The following is a 19,185-nucleotide window of genomic DNA, read 5'->3' on the forward strand; positions in this document are numbered from 1 at the left end:
AAAGGATATTTATAGGCTCAGAAGGAATACTGATGAGAGATGTTTCCGGAGCAAATGAAATAAAAATGAGGTTTGTTCCCAAACAAGTGCTCTAAATCATGGTGAAGCTAACATCTTAATTTTGAGTCCAACTGGGAAAGAGTAGGAGCAGCAATTTCAGATCCTGTACGGGGAATACAGGTAATCTCAGAAGAAAGAGGTATTTCTTTGTCAAACCAGGCCTTCCAGCTTAGATCCTGGAACTGCAGTTGGCTGTATTTTCAAGCATGGGGTTGAAAATCCTGTAGGAATGAGAATGAAGACAGATGGGAAGAAGGGAGGGGGAAGGAAAAAAAAAAAAAAACGAACAAAGGCGCTTTGCCTAATCTGGAACAGTTTGGAGGATTCTAGAAAGTGTAGTCAATGCAGAGCTGTTGACCAGTGTTGGACTGGGATAGCTCCATGGGCCGTGTTAAATGCCTTACACTAGATATTTATTTTTCCATAACACTGGGAAGCCTTGTGCACTTTCTGAAGTACCAGATGTTGGCCTGGGATTGCCTTGGAACAACCTGCAGATACTTTTGGATATGCAGTGAGGTCCATGGACTTACCTGGACATTATTTTGCTGGTGAAAATCAGGATTTACATTACTTCACACCAAAAGTGGAGCTGTTCTTCTCTTTTTCCTTTTCTTAAATTTTGTTTGGGGGTGGCTAACTAAAAGCATGTAAAGAATGAATTAAAAGCTGTTTGCACTTTATGCCTTTAATATATCAGAATGCCAGTGTCTCCAGCAACCTTGCTATTAACATTAAGTGGAAATTTATTGTCCTTGGAGTTGACTTGTAGCATTGGCAACAAACAGAATTACTGTTGTGGGGTTTGTGTTTTATATGACAGCCCAGGATGATGCATTTCTCAAAGCACTTGAGATGCAATTTCAGAGAAGCAAATGAGAATCAGTCAATGGGTCAGAGCAACACAGTTCAAAGGCCCATAGTTCATAAAATATTTATGTGCTGCTATAAAAGTAAAGAGGAAAGGGAGCTTATGTAACATACCAGAAAAAATGAAGAGCCAGCAGAAAACTTCCTCTCCCATCCCACAACTGAACTGAACTTAAATATTTCCAGAGAAAGTGTGTCCAGCCATGGCTTTTCCACAGCTATCCCAGCATGTCTGCCCTTTCAAATCCAATAATTCTGTTCTTTGCTATTCTATTGTTCCTAGATGGATGCATCATGTCCAAGCTATGCTCATTGTCACCAACTGCAGAAAAGTAGATTGCCCCAAGATTTTTTTGGGTTTTTTTTTTTTTTGTATAATAATGTAATTTCGAGGGAAAAGGGGAAGGAGGACTGCGACATCAGAAAATATACTGGAGGGTTTAAATTCAAGTGACATTTCAAAGAAAATCACCCCAAAACACCACAACACCCGCTAAGCAGAAAAAAAATATCTGAACTTCCAGGCAATAAAAACCTGGAAGTTGTTGTTGTTGTTGCCTGTTAGTTGGCTCATGGTGTCCTTTACACTGTTGTTGCCTATTGTAATTCAGATTTTTTAGTTTATTTGGATTTTTAGATAAGTGTCTATTTGGTTTTAAAATACTGATCTTATATTGGCTCTATGTCTTAAAATATTATGCCTGAAACTTCTAAAGGAAAAAAAAAAATAATGAAAGGCTTAATTTAAACTTTTGGGTAATGTTACTCATTAGAGGAAGTCCTTTTGGAATCACTAAGTGCCACTTTTATTCTAATATGGTTTTTATGGATTTTTTATCTTTCTCTTCTTTCCTGTACCTTGTTTCTCTGTAGTTTCCTTACCACGAGATGTGGCTGCGTTTCCCCAGATGACCATCTGCCCTGCTTCCATCTTGAGGAACTAGATTATATGAGAAATTATATATAAAAGAGATTTTAGGAATAGATTATATGGGAGCAACTTCCACGTCAGAGCCAGAATGCATCTTTAGCCCAGACCCTTGGCTCCCAAGGAATGCAGGCAGAGGCTTTACAGACCTTTTGCTGCTCTCTCATCCTGCTGCTGCTGCCTCTTTAGTCACCTCCCCTGCATTTTGATTTTGAGCACACAGCACAGACTTAAGCCTGGGTTTGAGAAGCAGATGCTTGACTTTAACACAAATAATAGCAAAGAAGTTGGTCCTGCAGTTTGTCGAGCACTGCTCGTGAAAAGCAGGGCATGAAATGGACTGTTGAGGAATTTTACAGTCATGCAGCCAGATTACCAGAATTCAAAATACATTAAGTGCTGAATATTGAATAAGCCATCTGGGAGAGTCTGTGAAGAACCAAGGCAGTGTGGCTAAGTTGCAGGGACAAATTCGTAGAACAAGTTGAAAATGTGTTTTATAGTGTGCACCTACTCCTGTGAGAAACCTGGTGAGGTGATCCTGGACAAGCCCAGTGCTTTGACAATGCATACAAAGTTGACAGTGACTTTGTACAGCACTGACTTTGTACAGCTGTACACAGGGCTGTTGATTTATCTGTTTGGTTGGAAAAGTTACTAATGCTGTACTAATTGCTGTCACTAATGGGACAGTAGAGGTAAGAATGTTGTCACTGAGAGGCTCCCTGTGGGGTTCACAGCTTCCTGTGGCTCCTGTGACCCACTGGAACTACACCCCACAGATTTGCTTAGGGAATGGCAAAGTCTCTGCAGACAAAGGGAGGCAGCTGTTGTGGTTCCAGCAGTGTTCCTGACATGTTCCCATCCCCTGAACACAGCCACTGCTCTGTGGGGGTGTCAGCACTCGTCACCTCTGTGCTGTGGCACATTCTTAGCTGGACACAATGTCAGCGAATTGCTGTGGGGCTGGTCTGCTCCTCCTTTAGCCTTCCTGCCTCCTGAGGGGGAAAGAAAGATCTAGCTTTTTCACTCAAGACAGATGCAAAGCATGCCTGATTCTCATCTCTTCTCCTTCCCTCTTTTCCCCTTACAGTCCCCACAATTTGCAAATTTCTATTCCCACTTAGAGAAGAATGTTGAAAATAACAAGAACAGATTCTAAATGATGATTCTTTATTCAGCATTACACCATTTTGTAAATTTTTATGTTATTGCCGGGGTTATTAACCACTGAAATACATAATTTCACAACCTGGACAGGATGTAAGTGATTTGGAAGCCACAAGTTATTTGCCACTGATTGAGTAACTTTCCACAGAGTTAACTGTGCTTCAGAAAAATCGTGGGTTATGATCTTTCTGTCATATTTTTCCAACTAAATTTCCCACTGGAAACCCTGGAGTTGGAGACCAAATATGCAGGAGCTGCTTTTCTGTGATCACACAATGATGAATGCTAAATGTGTTTCCCTTTCTCATGAACAACTAGTGTTTCTCAAAGAATCACTACTTATACCTTTTATTTTCAGTTTTTAATGAGTGATCTTCATTTTCTGGGAGATGTTTGCCCTTAAATCCCTTCTCACAGGGCATGATTGATGCTAATATCACTCAACTTAAATAAATGCTTTCAGACAGGGGGAGGAAGCCCCACAGAATGTAGCACACACTGCTGATGGTATCTCTGCACAGGTTCCATTAGTGTATTAGGAGTTGCTGAATTTGTTGAATGCACACTTCCAAAATGTTGTGTGTGTCCCATTTCCACCTCACTTACTCTTATCCAGCTCACTCTGTTACATGAGTCATTTTTGTGGTATTTTGCCTGGGATCAAAATCACATACTAGCATCTTAAATAAGGCACAGCTTCATTAATACATTAACATTTTATAGCAAGTACTTTATATAAGCTTTGTCTGCTTTTATGCATAATTGCTAGACATGTAAGAGACTGTTTCTAAATTTTTGTGGGACCAACAGCAATAAGGCGCCTGTTTTATGCTCCATTTTATTTCCAGGGATGTTAGGCTTTTGGACATTGCCTCAACGCAGGCAGCAAAGCAAGATGTGAGCGAGGAGCAGTGTGAATGAGAGTTAGGAGAGATTAGGGAGTGCAGCCCTGACATCCAAGAGAGCACTGCTTGTTTTGCTAAGCCGGATTTAGGAGGGAAATAAAGAAGCATTTTTCCAAATCTCTTCATTATTCATTGCACAGTGGCCTAGAAACAGATGTGCTGTTAACCTCTGTCCCCTGTTAACTCCAGTTTGTTCCCTTCTCTGCTGGGGAGGCCGAGGGAGAAATGCAGCAGGGTGGTGTGAGGGGGCTTCACAGTGGCTGTGCCGTGGCATCTTGCAGCCATCAAATGTGACACTGAGAGCTCTCCAATTCCATCACATTCCTGCTGCACAGAGGAACCTTACATTTCTCCTAGCCCTTGCCTAGTTTGGGCAGGGAGCAAAGGTGGCCACTCAAAGCCATTGGTACCACAGAGCTTCATCAGGTACCATTAGTGACAGGACAAGAGGGAGGGGACTCAAGTTGTGCCAGGGCAAGACTTAGGTTGGATAATGGGGAAAATATCTTCACCCAATGGACTGTCAAGTTCTGGAACCACCTGAAGCTCAAGTCGGCATCCCTGAGAGATTTAAAAGACATGTACATGTGGCACCAGGACATGGTTTAGCAGAGGAATTGGCATTGTCAGGTCACTGGCTGGACTCCATCCTGAAGGTCTTTTCCAGCCATGGGTCACATGAGCTGGTCACAAACCTACTGAAGTTGCTTTGTTCCTTTTGAGTTCTAACATGTGATGCTTTGAATGCAGACGTTTTACTTGGCTCTGTAATGCTGTACTGTACAGCTATGTGCTGTCTCTGATGTGGTAGTTAAAAATTGTCACAGAACTGACTGACAGCCCCGCAGCACTGCTCCCCACTCTTCTCCTTGTGCTACAGCAGCACACCTACATCCACTCAGACACTGGCGTGAAAGCAGTTCCTTTCCATGTGGGATCTCACCTGTGAGTAAACAAAGATGTTCCATTCCCCCGTGGTGTCAGTGAGGAACCTCTCTGTGGGCCCCAGGTTAATGCAATGCCTCATTATCTTAATCCATTGTTTCTTTGGGAAGCATACACAGTGCCTTTGTCTTGATCAAAACTGAATGAGAATATTGTGGTGAGTTCTGAAAAAGGGATTTTCATATTATATTCCTCAGGTGAATCAAATATCAGGAAATAGAATGAAAATCCAGCAGCCAGCAATATGTGACAGAACTCATACATGACTGCTGGCAATCATTGTAAATAATTCGGTGCCTGTAAGCACTGTATTTTAACAAGTCCAGTTACTAAGAGGTTTGGCATCAGGATGAGGCTCATTTGCATTCTGTCACCTCTTTTATCAGGACTAAAAAGCCCATTTTGAATGGGCATGGTTCCATCCCTACTCAAAGGGATGAGCAACACAATAGGCTCAGAAACTGATATCAAAGTGTCAGAGGGACAAAAGGACTGGAGGTCAGTGGGGATGCTCAGGCTGAAAACTATGCAGAACCCACAAGAGAGCATGTCTTGGCTGCCAGCCCTCCCTCCCTTTCAAGGCAAGGTTATTCCTCTCACTAATGATTCAGTGCCACTGCTGTTGCCCATAAATGTCAGCCCGGAAAACCAGCAATATTGTTGAAAAGTCAAATTAGAATTTGTTGGTTTTGGGGTGGTTTTTTTTTTTTTTTTTTTTTTTTTTTTTTTTTTTTTTTCCCAGATAAAGCTGTTCTTCACATTATCAGGCTGTAGCTTTTCTGGAAGGGTACTCTGGAGTGCCCTGGAGCAGATGTGGGTGGTGTCTGTCCCAGGACGCCTGCAGGGACAGCAGCAGAGGGCATCGCTCTCTTGCTGCCAAGAATGAGACCTTAAATGAGGGCTGTGGGTGGGCAAGGCAGCCTCTGTAAAACTTCAGCTTTGCTTGTTGAAGTGAGTGGCACACTCAGTTCTGAGCAGCACCTTATTTATCATTTCGTGTGCAGCAGCATCCAATGCACTGCCTGAAATGCAGCATTGACCTCCAAAGACTCCAGCAGGAATCCTGCTGTCTCAGACTGCTGTGCCATACACTGGGGATGAAGGAGAAGATAATAATTTCCTTTTGATGCCTGTGTACACGTTTTACAATGATGTTATGTGATAAAATGCATTAAGTAGAACAAATAGAATAATGAAGTTGAGATGAAACAGGAATAATCATCCAAGAATGTTTCTTAATTAACCAGCATTCCCAGTGAACCTCCATATGAAAAAAGGGGTTTTTAAAGGTGCATTAAAGTTTAACAAAAGGTGCATTAATTCATAGACTCATTTTGATACTTTGATGACTCTGAGCAAAAATTTACCTAGAAGCCTATTAAATTGAAATTGATTGAATTACACTTTTGTTTAAATAAGTACATATTGATTAAGGGGGGCAGAATCTGTTCTCTATCCTCTTACAGAATCTTGGAGACAGTTGAGCTTGAGACATCTTACAGAGCAGGATAATAGCAATATTATAAATACTAAAGAGAGCTTGTGGCTGTTACCACTTCATCATCATACTCTCACAATAATAATTTATCTCCGATGTGAAACTACTGTCTGTAAGACTTATCCAAGGATTCAAGTGAAACTTAATGGCCTGTGGCACACTTGTGCTCACTAAAGCAGGGGAACTATGATGTTCTCCAATGTCACACTCAGAAATGGTGTGTTTATGTAGTTGTTCAGTGGTTAATAAAAAATCACAGCTGTCACAAAGCTCGGATGTTGTGAAGGTGTCTAAAACACTTGAGATGTCTCTGAAGCACCACATAGTCCTATTTTCTTTCAATGTAATAATGTTCTTTAATTATAAAGCAATTACCTCTGTCAAATGATACCATACAAGCCTGTGATGTGGTAGTTGTTAGCCTGTGTTTTACATCTTGACTTTTTGCCCTCAGTCATCCTGGCTGTCGATTCAAGGTCATTTTATAGCATTAAGTTGATATAGGCTCTAAGTGCTGGATGTATGAATAATAGCTAAGGACAGTTTCAATTCAGAGATGGTACTAAATGCTCAAAATGAGTACTTTAATTAGAGAGTAATATAAGACAAAAGCTGTTTGGCTGCTACCTTAAGGGCTGCCATCAAATATGGCATTGTTATGAGAGATGTCTTCTTATGAAAGGCAGGCATGTAGTGAATATCTTTCATGTCCCTTAGGTGCAGTCATTGAATAAATTCTTCCTATGTAAAGATGAACCAGCTTTCCTAAACTATCACAGAAATAGGTGGAAAATATTTCACACATCTGCATGGCAAGTCATGTAAAAACTCCTGTGTTATTAGCAATTAAAGTATTCTTTTAGACAGAATATGAGACGCCTTGAAGTTTGCCCTGTCTGTAGCAGTGACTGTTCTGGGATATTAGGAGACTCTGGGGTGCTGTTCTCCTCAGCTCATCAGAGAGCAGAGGCTGGAATGAAGGCACCTCTCCTTTACAAACTGGTGTGTGCTGTGTCCCTGTCCTGGCATGCTGGTCCTGCTCCATCCTCACTTTGGGAGTACCCCGGGGGGGATTCTTCTGCACACAATTTTTAGCCTCCATTTATCTCCTTTTATTCTGTTTTTTCTCCTGCAAAAATGACCAAAGCAGGACTATAAATTCATCTCTAACTCATTGCAGAGTCACTTTAGGTTTCTTTCCCCTGTAACATGGTGATTAGGTGTCATATCCGCTGGCATCTGCTGTTGCTGAGAGCCCAGAATTTGGTGGCGAGGTCTGGATTTGTGGCTGGCATGTAGAGCATTTGGTCAGATTGTTTTCTTTCCATGTCACTCCCATGTAGACATGAAACCGCAAGCGCCGATTATGCAATCACACATTTCCCCCTCTTCCCTAAATGAGTTACAGTGATAAAGCTGGAAACGTTGTGCTCTGTTTCCACAGCTGCAGCAAACCGGGAGCAAAGAAAACAAGAGCTGCATGAACACATGTGCATTCCAGCTGCTGCCAACTCCCAAATTCTCCCTTCTCCTTGCTGTCCTCCCATTGGAGCAGATAAATTGCCTCAGTGACAGGAGAGGTTGGTAGCAGATAAGCTGCCAGTTTAATAAAGTTTGGTAGAAAATTCAGAATTAGTGTATTAAAATACTAATTGCAACTTATTTGGAGGGTGATTTAAAGTCCAAGCTTCTGGAGTCAGGGAGAGTAGCCCTGAGGAAATGCAGACGAAGGTTTCTGTTCCTTTTCCCTCCCAGCTTGGTCCCACAGTCAGATATTTTTGCTTTAAAGCTCACAACTCTGGAGACAACAGTTGCTTTCCTGCTGTTCACTGAGCACTGCCTTGTCCTGGTATGCCAGTTGCATCTGCAGGAGCTGGGAAGATAAAAGAGAGAGGATCTGGTGCATATCCTGGAGATGTAAAACTGTTGGAATAAAGAGCTATGGAGAACAGCTTTTTGTGGCATGGTTCCCCACTTTTCAAGCATTTCTAGGTCCCAGGTGATAAAAATCCTTTCCACGGTATAAGCAATATCAGGGTGTAAGGGCATTATTTAAATGGCCAGATGCCAGGGCTGGTGTGTGATCCGAATTTCAAAATGATTCTGAGGTTGAGTTCGTGCATCAAAATCCAAATGGTCTTTGGTGAAATAAGGATGTCTCAGCTCCTCTAAGTCCTTGGAGAAGGGTCGTGGGAAGCAACACTGATAACATTATTAGTCTGCAAGGAAATTATTACTTTATTTTTCTTTTCCTGAATTTGATGGAAGAAGCTTAACTGATTTAAAAACAACAATGAAAAACTTGAAAGTAGGGCAAGATACAGAATCCTCCAAATGGAATATATGCAATAGGATTGCCAGAGTGATAAAACAGTAAATAACGTGTGTTAGATTTTTTTATGTAAACACTTTGTTTAGAAGTAAATGCTTTTTTCAGTCTGATTTATAAGCACATAAAAATTCAAGGTATACAGCTGAGGATGAAATAAATGTCTGTGTGAAGACTTCAGGTTTGATTTGTGTGGGCTGACACAGTGAAAGTCTGTGAAGGTTTGGAGTTTGTATTTAGCTTTTAATGTTGCATTTTCTTCTCTGATCCATTTCCACTCATAACCTACCTTTCCCCAAAATCCCAAAGTCATAAGCCAGAAGATAAAAATGGTTGAATGATAGATAATGAATGATACATTCAATATAGAAAATTGTATTTTTCTGCTATTTTTGAAAGCTGAAATGTACACTTATGTAGTGTAGGCTCAGGACTCCTTGGGATAGGCACTGAGCAGACTCTGTTGCGTGAAAGCTTTTATGCTGACATTTAGAAGTGTATCCCATGGGATTACACACAGTTGCCATAGACTGTAAACACTGGAGAAATGGGATGGATGGGACTTAGCATAACCTGCTCCTGTCCAGAACAGATACCAAACATGATGCCCTAGGGAGTGCCAGGGTGCCGCCGCCTGCTTGGGCTCTCATGGGAGCTTGGCACTTGGAAGTCAGCAAAGTCAAGGCTTGTCATCAGGCTCTAACTCAGGAAAAGAATGGAAATAAGAAGGACATGAACATTTAGAAAACATTTTGCTTCTCAGCAAATTGACTTAATAGCAGTGAGAGAGAAGCACTGTGGCTACACACTCTGGCTTTGTTGTCATCAGTCTGGATGGACCAGGACTTGCTGATGGCTTGCTAGCAATTCATGTCAGGCTGTGATGGCTTTATTTGCATCTCATTTAAATCAGCTCAGCTCTACCCTCTGCCCCAGTGTCTTCTGATCAACCCACCCCTTTTCCAGCTTTACTCTGCATTTAGTTTTAAAAACCTCAGCATATGCAGCATGAAACATTTCATTTTTATGGCAGATATTTCTGCTGCAGAGTCATTTTGTGTGATTCTTTCTTGCTGGTCCATATCCAACATGCCCATGGTCAGGATCCCCCTGCCCTGCTCTTCACCAGCCTGGGTGGAAGAGCTCCTGAACTGTTCCTGCTTCCCTCACAAGCACCTTTGAGATGATTCAGAGTGAACATCCCTGCCCAAAGTAACAACTTTTTCAAACATCTAGGGCTTGTGGGCTCCATGCTAAAGCCTCAGTCCACTATGAAAATGTCTTTGATGTATCTTGTTTCTCTCACTTGTGATTGTGTCCTGCCTCTGATGATTTGCTGGTGACAAGTGGAATGTTGGGTTTTTTTCCCCCCAGTAACTTGGACATCTGAGGACTGAGAGCTCCCAAAATCATATATTTCTCTCTTTTTCACTCACCTGGAATTCCTGTTTTAGCTATTGTGTTATACAAATAGTTTTAGGTAAGATGTCAAAGACTGTCCTTTTGTAACCCCTAAATCGATGTTCGTGACTGGTACCTACTTGTTCTATTTCATTATTTTTAACAGGGAAATGCACAATCATCAATAATGATCTCTTTAATTTATGTAGCATGCAGACCTCAGCGCTGTCACTCTCTATGCAACTGCTGTCAAACGTGGAGTTTTTATTTAAAATTTCTAAATTTCTAAAATTTCTAAAATGTCTAAATCCTAGGCTAGAGTTTATTATTTTTAAAATTGAGATTTTTTTTTCAACATATCCTGAGCTATGCAAGCATAATAAAAATACATTTTCCACAAGTACTGACTAGAGCTATGCTAGCAAAAGTGCTGAAATTAGAAACTTCCAACTGAGCTTCTTTGTTAATCTACAGTGAGCCTTAAAAGAATCTCAGTTTGAAGAAAATTAATGCAGTATTTGAAATTTGTGAAAGCTTGAAATCAATAGTGTTGTACATGCACATTACAAAATTAGAAACATCCCAGCTTCTTCTTCTTCAGTCAGCATGGTGCAGAACCCACCCTGAAGTTAAGGGGGAAAACACTCAATAGAAAACTCCTCAGGGAAAGGTTTTTCCAGGAAAGCTTGGCTTGGCCTGCATGTGTGTGAGGCTGTGCAGGGGATGTGGGGTGTGCCAAGAGAATCCCTTCCCCTCCACAGCCCCTGAGCCCTCCTCCTGCTCTGGAGGAACAGCAGCAAAAGTGTGCAAAGATCCTGTCACTGATCTTCTGCTCGGCAGATGAGGGCTGGAAACTAATGCAGCACTTCTGAGGGCATGGAAAGGGGGAAATGTTACCACATCCCTCAAGCTCAGGTCTCACTGACTTCAGTGTGCCTCTGGTGGTTTGCATCCATGACACTCCTGCCCTTCAGCATGCAGTTCACCTTCAGCAGCTTGGTGATCTCTGCTCCTTGGGGCTGGAGGTAGGAGTGGTGGGAAAGCCACTGCCTGGGCTTTGTGTCTAAATTGAAACACGAAGGGAACTCGTGTTGGAAAGGGGTGTCATGAGCTCACACTCAGGAGGGAGGATTTATTTGCTTATTTATTTATTTTAAGAACCCTCTGAAATATTTCTCTGAGCATCCAAGAAGCAAAGGGCAGTGAAGTCATCGGGATGCTCCCAGAGGGAGACCGTTGCTTTAAAGTTTCCCCTACAAACAAGAAAACAGCTGTGTGTCAGTGAGCCAGCACCGAGCATCAGCCTTGGCTGCAACACTTATCACAGTGGGTTTACTGTGAACATCTGAACAACACACCAGGAAAACAAAAACAAGAGTACAAAATGCACAAAGAGCCATCCCTGTACAGTGAGGAGAAATTAATTTTCAACATGCTTCTTATTAGCTGAAGATTTCACACAAATTTTACTTATTTCCTTGTTCTGCAGATTGGAAGTTTCAGGTGTTCTAAAGGAGACACCTATGATCCAGAATCTCGGAGGAGCAGCAGGAAGGAGAGCATAGCACTTGCATCTAAAGTATTCCCAAGTCTTGAACCCCTACTCTTTATACAGGCTCCTAGCAGTTAATGGCTTATATGTAAATAATGCCCATGAAGGTCAAAGTCTAAAAAATGGTGAAATTAGATTCTGTGGCCTGTCAGCATTTGCTCAGATTTGACTGGTTACTGGTGCTGAAATTCTAATAATGAATTCCAGACTATTCACAGTCCTAACTTGCTTTCTGCATTTGGGATTAAATTCAGCCAATTTATTCTAAAAAATGGAAGCCATGAAATCTGTAGGCTCTGTCTCACAGACAGTTCATGGCAGGTGGTGAGCTCATGACTTTATTTGCTAGAGAACACCCTCAAAATCAGCATCTGCCTCCTAATCCCTTTATGTTTTGCCTGGTTCAGGTTTTTTTCCTCTTGCACAGTCTAGAAACAGTTTCAAAACAATTGTTTTGAGACATTTTTCCTATTGCTATTAGTGCCATTTGCTTCCATAGCATCACTGTCTTTTGCTCAGGATTACTTTGCTTTTCTATGAATGCCTTGCAAGTCCTTTGAAAATTAAATACTTTCACTGAAAAAGTAATATTGGCACATAATGGATCAATTAGAAAGGCATGTGGTGCAGGACAGTGTACAAATCTTGACCTTTTTTGTCATAATGAACAGTCTTCTGATAATCAGAGGTTGATATTTCTTTGAAATATTTCGATTTAAAATTATTGGTTTGCAGACTCCTTTTTTACACATAGGATTATAAAAACGTGTCTCTTTGTCTTTGTGCCTATAGGTATATTCTGAAGCACAGCCACGCCAAAAATAGCACACAGACACATCTGGGAAACACACCAGAGTCTCCTGCAGAGGCAGCAGCAGGGAATATATGTGCATATAGATGGATGTATGTTATATGTGCAGTGTTACCAGCATGGTGAATAACTTCCCGAGGGCACTACTGAACCAAAATGCACTGCTGAATGCTTCTATGACTGAGACTAATTCTTGCTGATTTTTGGTTCAGTATTTGTCAGATCAACAGTTTAGGGTTTTCATGCTTGGATCTCTAATTGAGAAGCCCTCACTGGGGAAACCGTCTGGTGTTTTAGGAATTTTTGATGGAAATTAATGTTGTGTGACTATCGTGCTTTCTGTGTAGACATTTGCCTACAAGAGGAAGACTGGTTTGCAGTGTTTTACAGATCCTGTAGCCTGTTCCCCTCAGGCCCAGCTTCTCAGTTTTCAGAGGAGAAGGGTGGTGGAAGGATCCGGCTGGGTCCCTTCAGAGAAATTCCTGACTTTCAGCAAAATCAGCTTGTTACGGAGGAACTGCCCAGCTGGGACTGGGGGCTGATCTTGTGATCAAGGAGCCTGTCAGAGTTAAGAAAGCAGAAACTATTGACTGAAATAGCCAGGTGGGGACAAGGACTTTTCCAGTTGGATCAAAAAAATGGGAATTTACTGAAAGGATTTAGAAGGTGGAGGAAAGAGAAGAAGAAGGAAATTAAATGCCTTGTGGACATAGTTCCCCGAGGAGTCCCAAATATGGAATGAGCTGAAGTATGGGGCACTGCATGGCTTTCCTGGTTGTAGTTTACCTGTTTTAAGAGGAGAATATTGCAACCGAATCATGGGAAGGATGTGGGACTTGTGTCTGTGTGACATTTCTTTTACAAAAGCCAAGTGCAGATCCCAGAAATCCATAATTTTCAGGGTGTGTTTTAGCTCTGTCCTCCTGCAGCGTCTCCTGGGTTGTCAGCACCAGCCTGTGAGTTTGGGGACAATTGGGTGGCAGGGCTCCAGGTCCCCAGCCTGGTCCCAGAGACAATGCTGGGCAGAGCACAGCAGCAGCGCTGCAGCACGCTGAGTCCAGAGCAGCACAACCCCCAGAGCTTCTGCAGGCAGTCAGTGAGAGCAGAGCTTCTGGGTCCAGGGAAATCAGCTCCAGAATTAAATGGGAGTTACACAATCCATCCACATTGCCAGCCATTAAAGACAGCTATGGCGCCTTTGGAGATCTTGGCCAGGAAACCCTCATATGAAAGCGGGCTTTAAGTTATTTATGGACAGGCAGAGCCTAATGGTTTTAATTTTCCAGACAGCTCAGGAGGCCAATCAGATTGGCAACACCAGCAGAATGTGTCAAGAAGCCCCAACTCCTGCTACCACAAATTAATAAGAACCGGTTTTGGGGGAGATATGCAGTATTGGTGGACCTGGCTGTTCTATGCATGGCTGAGAATTGAACCTATTCTCACACTGAGGGTGAAGTTGTCTTTGGTCCTCTATCTGCTGTTGCATTCTCTTTTTTATTGTCAAACTGGTATAAATATATTTGCCCTTGATTTTTGATACTTACTGCTGCCTATGCTGGATTCATTTTCTCATCATATGGAGGCCATATGTATTCTTTACACATAGCCTGTAGTGCACTGCAGAATTTATTACCCCATCCTTTAAACATACTGCTCTTACACGCTCAAAGCCCAGCATTTTTATATGCTGTAGATACGTTCACCGCTAGCAAATTACAAGGCACTGTAAAAATTGTATTTATCCACATAATTTTCTATAGGCATTGTTAAATGGAGACATGTGGAGGGAAGAAGGGTGCCTCAAAGTACCTGTGCTCCTGTGTATGTAGGTATTTTGAGTAGCTCAGATCATGGAGGGAAAGGTTTCATCCCTCAGTGAGGCAAGGACAGATTTGATGGTGTGACCGAGCTGGTTTTTGAAAGCAGCACACACAGGCACTCTAAAATGTTTCCAGAGAAGGCTGTGGCCTGCATAGGGATATTTTCTGTTAGGGTTAAGGTGTCCATACACCTGAGCATTTCCTCACCAGCCTGATGCCTGTCTCCTCCCACCTCCAGGTACCAGATCCACACGGGACTGCAGCACTCCATCATCCGGCCGACGCAGCCCAACTGCTTACCTCTGGATAATGTCACGCTACCTCAGAAACTCAAGGAGGTCGGGTACTCCACGCACATGGTGGGCAAGTGGCACCTGGGCTTCTACCGCCGGGAGTGCATGCCCACCCAGAGGGGATTTGACTCCTTCTTCGGCTCGCTCCTGGGCAGCGGGGACTACTACACCCACTTCAAGTGCGACAGCCCTGGGATATGCGGCTACGACCTGTACGAGAACGACAACGCTGCCTGGGACCACGACAACGGCATCTACTCCACGCAGATGTACACGCAGAAAGTGCAGCAGATCCTGGCTTCTCATAACCCCAGGAAACCCATATTCCTGTATATTGCCTACCAAGCTGTCCATTCGCCTCTTCAGGCGCCGGGCAGGTATTTTGAACATTACCGCTCGATAAACAACATCAACAGGCGGCGGTACGCAGCCATGCTGGCCTGCCTGGATGAGGCCATAAACAACGTGACCCTCGCTCTGAGGAAATATGGCTACTACGATAACAGCATTATCATTTATTCTTCCGATAACGGTGGGCAGCCAATGGCCGGAGGCAGTAACTGGCCGCTCCGAGGAAGCAAAGGCACCTATTGGGAAGGAGGTATCCGTGCTGTCGGGTTTGTGCACAGCCCCCTTCTGAAAAACAAAGGGTCTGTATGCAAGGAGCTGGTGCACATCACAGACTGGTTCCCCACGCTGATCACGCTGGCTGAGGGGCAGATTGATGAAGACATCCAGCTGGACGGCTACGACGTGTGGGAGACCATCAGCGAGGGCAGGCGTTCCCCACGGGTGGACATCCTGCACAACATCGACCCCATCTACACCAAAGCCAAGAACGGCTCCTGGGCCGCTGGCTACGGGATCTGGAACACCGCCATCCAGTCTGCCATCAGAGTGAATCACTGGAAGCTGCTGACGGGGAACCCGGGCTACAGCGACTGGGTGCCTCCGCAGGCCTTCAGCAACGCGGGTCCCAACCGCTGGCACAACGAGCGCGTCTCCTGGTCAGCAGGGAAAACCGTGTGGCTCTTCAACATCACGGCCGACCCCTACGAGCGCGTGGACCTGTCTGCCAGGCACCCCGAGGTGGTGAAGCAGCTGCTGCGGAGGCTCTCGCAGTTCAACAAGACCGCGGTGCCCGTCCGCTACCCACCCAAGGACCCTCGCAGCAACCCCAAGCTCAACGGAGGAGTCTGGGGGCCGTGGTTTAAGGAGGACGAAAAGAAAAAGAAATCGGACAAAAGCAAAGGTGCAAAGAAGCAGAAGAAAATGAAGAGCAAGAAGAAAGCAAATCAGAAAAAGGGGCAGTCATTTCCCTGCCGGTCACGTCTTGCTGGTGGGTGAACTCTAAGCAGGCTCCTTGGCCGGGCCTGAGTCAGCCTGGCCCCACTTCTTGAACTTCTGATGGAATGGACTAGAAATGCCAGTTCTGCACTATGAATGAAAGTTGTCATCTTTTAATTTTGTCTCTGATTTCACCAGCACAAGATACCTTAGCACTCTGAGTGACCATGGGACAGACTTTTTCCTCCACAGGATGAGTGGTCCTCACCCATCACCATCCAGATAGCAACAGCGATAGCATCTTGTTTCAGGAAACTTAGCTTTGATGGACAAATGATGGTTCCTTGCCTTAATTAGCTGGAATCTTTGGAGAGCATGGAGATGTTAATGGCAGATGTTCTCAAACTGACAGATAGTTCAGAGGGAGAAAGGAGAAACAAAACCCGAGAACCTCTGTGTGTCAGTAAGTGTTAGTCATCAGTCTGTGACATGTTTTGATACAACACAGCAAAAACTGAAGCCATCACAGTAACTTTTAGAGGTGCTGGAGAAGGGGGCATGATAGGAGGAAAGCTGCTTTGAATTAGATTTTGTCCATCTTAATTAAATCTGAAATACTTTTAACATTTCCTAGATGTGCTGAGCTCCCCCCATTTGCAGTAATTTATTACAGGCATAGACAAAAACACATCACCAAAGTGAATGTAATATTTGAACACTTTAAGATAACTATGCAACAATGTGTAAAATCGGTAATTTATTTTACAGCACAATCCTTATTTCTCTTCCATTAAAATTTCCTGGCTGGTGCAAGGTACCCCTCTGGGTGCCAGGGTTGTTTGGGTTCTTTTAACGTTGACTTCTTAAATTTTATTTCCACCCTGTCATTCAGAGTTTATTTAACAGATTCATATCCTCAGAGTACTGTAAACCAAGGAAATACTGTATACACTGCTAGGATGAGGAAGGAGAACAATTCAGGTGCGTCACTGCATTATGTATTTGCCTTCAGTGGTTTTGAATGTAACAAAGGGTTTATTTAATTTAGAAATCCCATGAATATTGTTCAGTTTCTGTACAGAAGCTAGGCCACCTTGATGTTCGGGGGGAAAATGTTACTTTAAACCTTTTATTTATGTACCTATTAAAATAGTTTATTTTTATGGCATTCATAAAAGCAGTCTGCCTCTTTTTTTGCATCCAAGATGGCAATTCTGGCCTAGTTTGTTTTAAACAAACTCAAGTAAGCTGTTTCATTACTATTATTTTTGGTGCAGGGATGTTTTATGACATTTTGCTTCTGAAACAGAATTTCTTCTCCCTATATATATATATCATTTGAGACATACTTCAAAGTTTGCCCTTTTCCAAGGTGTCTGCATGGATGATGGATGTGCAGACTGGCTGCACATTGGTGGTGATCTGTGGTAATTGATAAATGTACACACACATATAAGCTTCAAGATGAATTATGTTAGGTAAAATTGATGATTCATTTGTTGAATGGCTATAATGTGTTTCGGTAAAATTTCAGATAAGCCTGTCTTTCAGCAGTGTGTCACTTAATTCAGAAATTATATTTATATAAATGGATTATGGATAAAAAATTGAGCATTCCTAAAACCAGGGCACACAGAAATCTGAATGAAATACAGCTGTCCACAACTTCAGCAACCCCTGATCTTTTCAAAAGGCAACTAACTGCAGGTACATGCTGCCAAACCCCAGCAAATGGCGTACTTAAAGATGTAAAGAAGATAAAGCTGCCATTATCAAAACACAGAAACAAGTCAGGCAGCTCCTAGAGTTACTTCTGTAATGAATGTACCGGGGGGACTGAGAAATGGACTTGGAGAATTGCATGTAAATAATAATTATAAAAGGATAGTGTGTTTCTACCTAAGTACTTAATATTGTCACTGTTATTTTTCATGCTGTGTGGTCCTTAAGATGACTAATTAATTCCTTAGAAATCTGTTTAGCTTTTCTTCACGTCCACACTATCCGGTGAGTAATCAGGAATTCTGATGTTCTCTAAATTCTCACTTTTTTTTAAAAAATGTGCCGTTTATGTCCTTAAAAGAAATGAGAATAATATATTGAGATATTATTCTCCAAAATGTAATCTCTAAAATTCATATCTATGAAAAGATACATTTAATTTTCCAAAGTAATTTTTAAAAGGCAAAAATTAGGTGCATAAGTTAAACTATATACAGAGAGACTATGATATTTTAATTTATTTTGGCATAACGGCAGCAAGGCGATGTGATAGAGTGTTATCCTCATAGAATTAATTATTGCCCTTTTCCCTGAAAGTTTTATGGTGCCTTTGGCTTTCATTGGACCAAAGCAGCCAGAGAACATTATTCTCTGACAACATTTTATTCCATAATTATTTATAGTTGTTCTCTCTCAGGCACAATGGGAGTCCTTGAAAGTAACCAGTGCAAGGCAGAGCAGTGGATAAGTTCTCTGTGTGTTAAATAAACGTGCCACAAGAGTAAGTGTTCCTACAGTACACAGTGGGAGTACATTTCCAATGACTGCTGATGTTTTGATCTAGTAGAGAGCAAAAGTTGGCTTTAGAGTGGGGTAGAAAATGGGCACAATTTAGCTGCATTCCTGCATGTTTTGCTGAAATGCTCCATGTCTGCTCCCACACAAGGCTTGTTGTTTGGCTGCAGCAGCACAGTGGGCTCTGGTTCGTGGGGATACTGCAGCTCTCAAACCCCGCAGTCTGTTTGCTGAGCTCTCAGCCGCTCCTACACCGTCCCAGCAGGATTTCACAGCTTATTTACACCTGCAGATATGTTACATGCCCACTCTTGGGGAAGGTATGGTAGGTAAACACTGGAAAAGAGACTTGGAGAAAGGCTGGGTAGGGGACAGACAGTGGGGAGCATTTAGTTACAATTTTTCAAGTTGTCTCAAGCTTTCTCCACGATCTGTGGGGGCACAAGGAAAAGGCAGGTGGGGTATAACTCTGATCTGGTCTCAAAGATAGCCACACCTTCAGGGGGCCAGCCTATTCTTCAGAAGAATGCTGTCTTTTCCAGGTTTTCTCAATTTTATTTTAAAGCTCTTCACAAACAACCTTCTGATGGTAAGACAATTTTAACATCATCAGTGACTTTTAAAAAGTTTTATTATCAATAATATCGTTATTGTTATTATTATTGTTGGGTTGTTTTTACTTAGTCTGACATAGATTTGGAGACAAAACACTCTTCCACAGCTACAGGTAAAGAGGAGTGGAAGGCTGTGCCAGGAATGGTGAGTAAAGCAGAACTGTCCATCCTTCCCTGTGAGG

General features: G+C 42.6%; 1 protein-coding gene across 7 annotated transcripts in view; it reads left to right on the plus strand.

Moving 5' to 3' along the window:
- Positions 1–17,040, plus strand: part of ARSJ (arylsulfatase family member J) — a 152,606-nt gene extending 135,566 nt beyond the window's left edge. For all 7 annotated transcript variants that reach the window (XM_064416019.1, XM_064416021.1, XM_064416022.1 and 4 more), the window contains one exon: positions 14,531–17,040. In XM_064416019.1, the coding sequence (XP_064272089.1) occupies positions 14,531–15,932 (1,402 nt within the window). In that variant the 3' untranslated portion in view covers positions 15,933–17,040. The remainder of the gene's footprint in view (positions 1–14,530) is intronic.
- Positions 17,041–19,185: the final 2,145 nt, after the last annotated feature.

The sequence above is a fragment of the Passer domesticus genome, chromosome 4 (genome assembly GCF_036417665.1).
Source record: "Passer domesticus isolate bPasDom1 chromosome 4, bPasDom1.hap1, whole genome shotgun sequence".
In the NCBI taxonomy this organism is placed as follows: Eukaryota; Metazoa; Chordata; class Aves; order Passeriformes; family Passeridae; genus Passer; species Passer domesticus.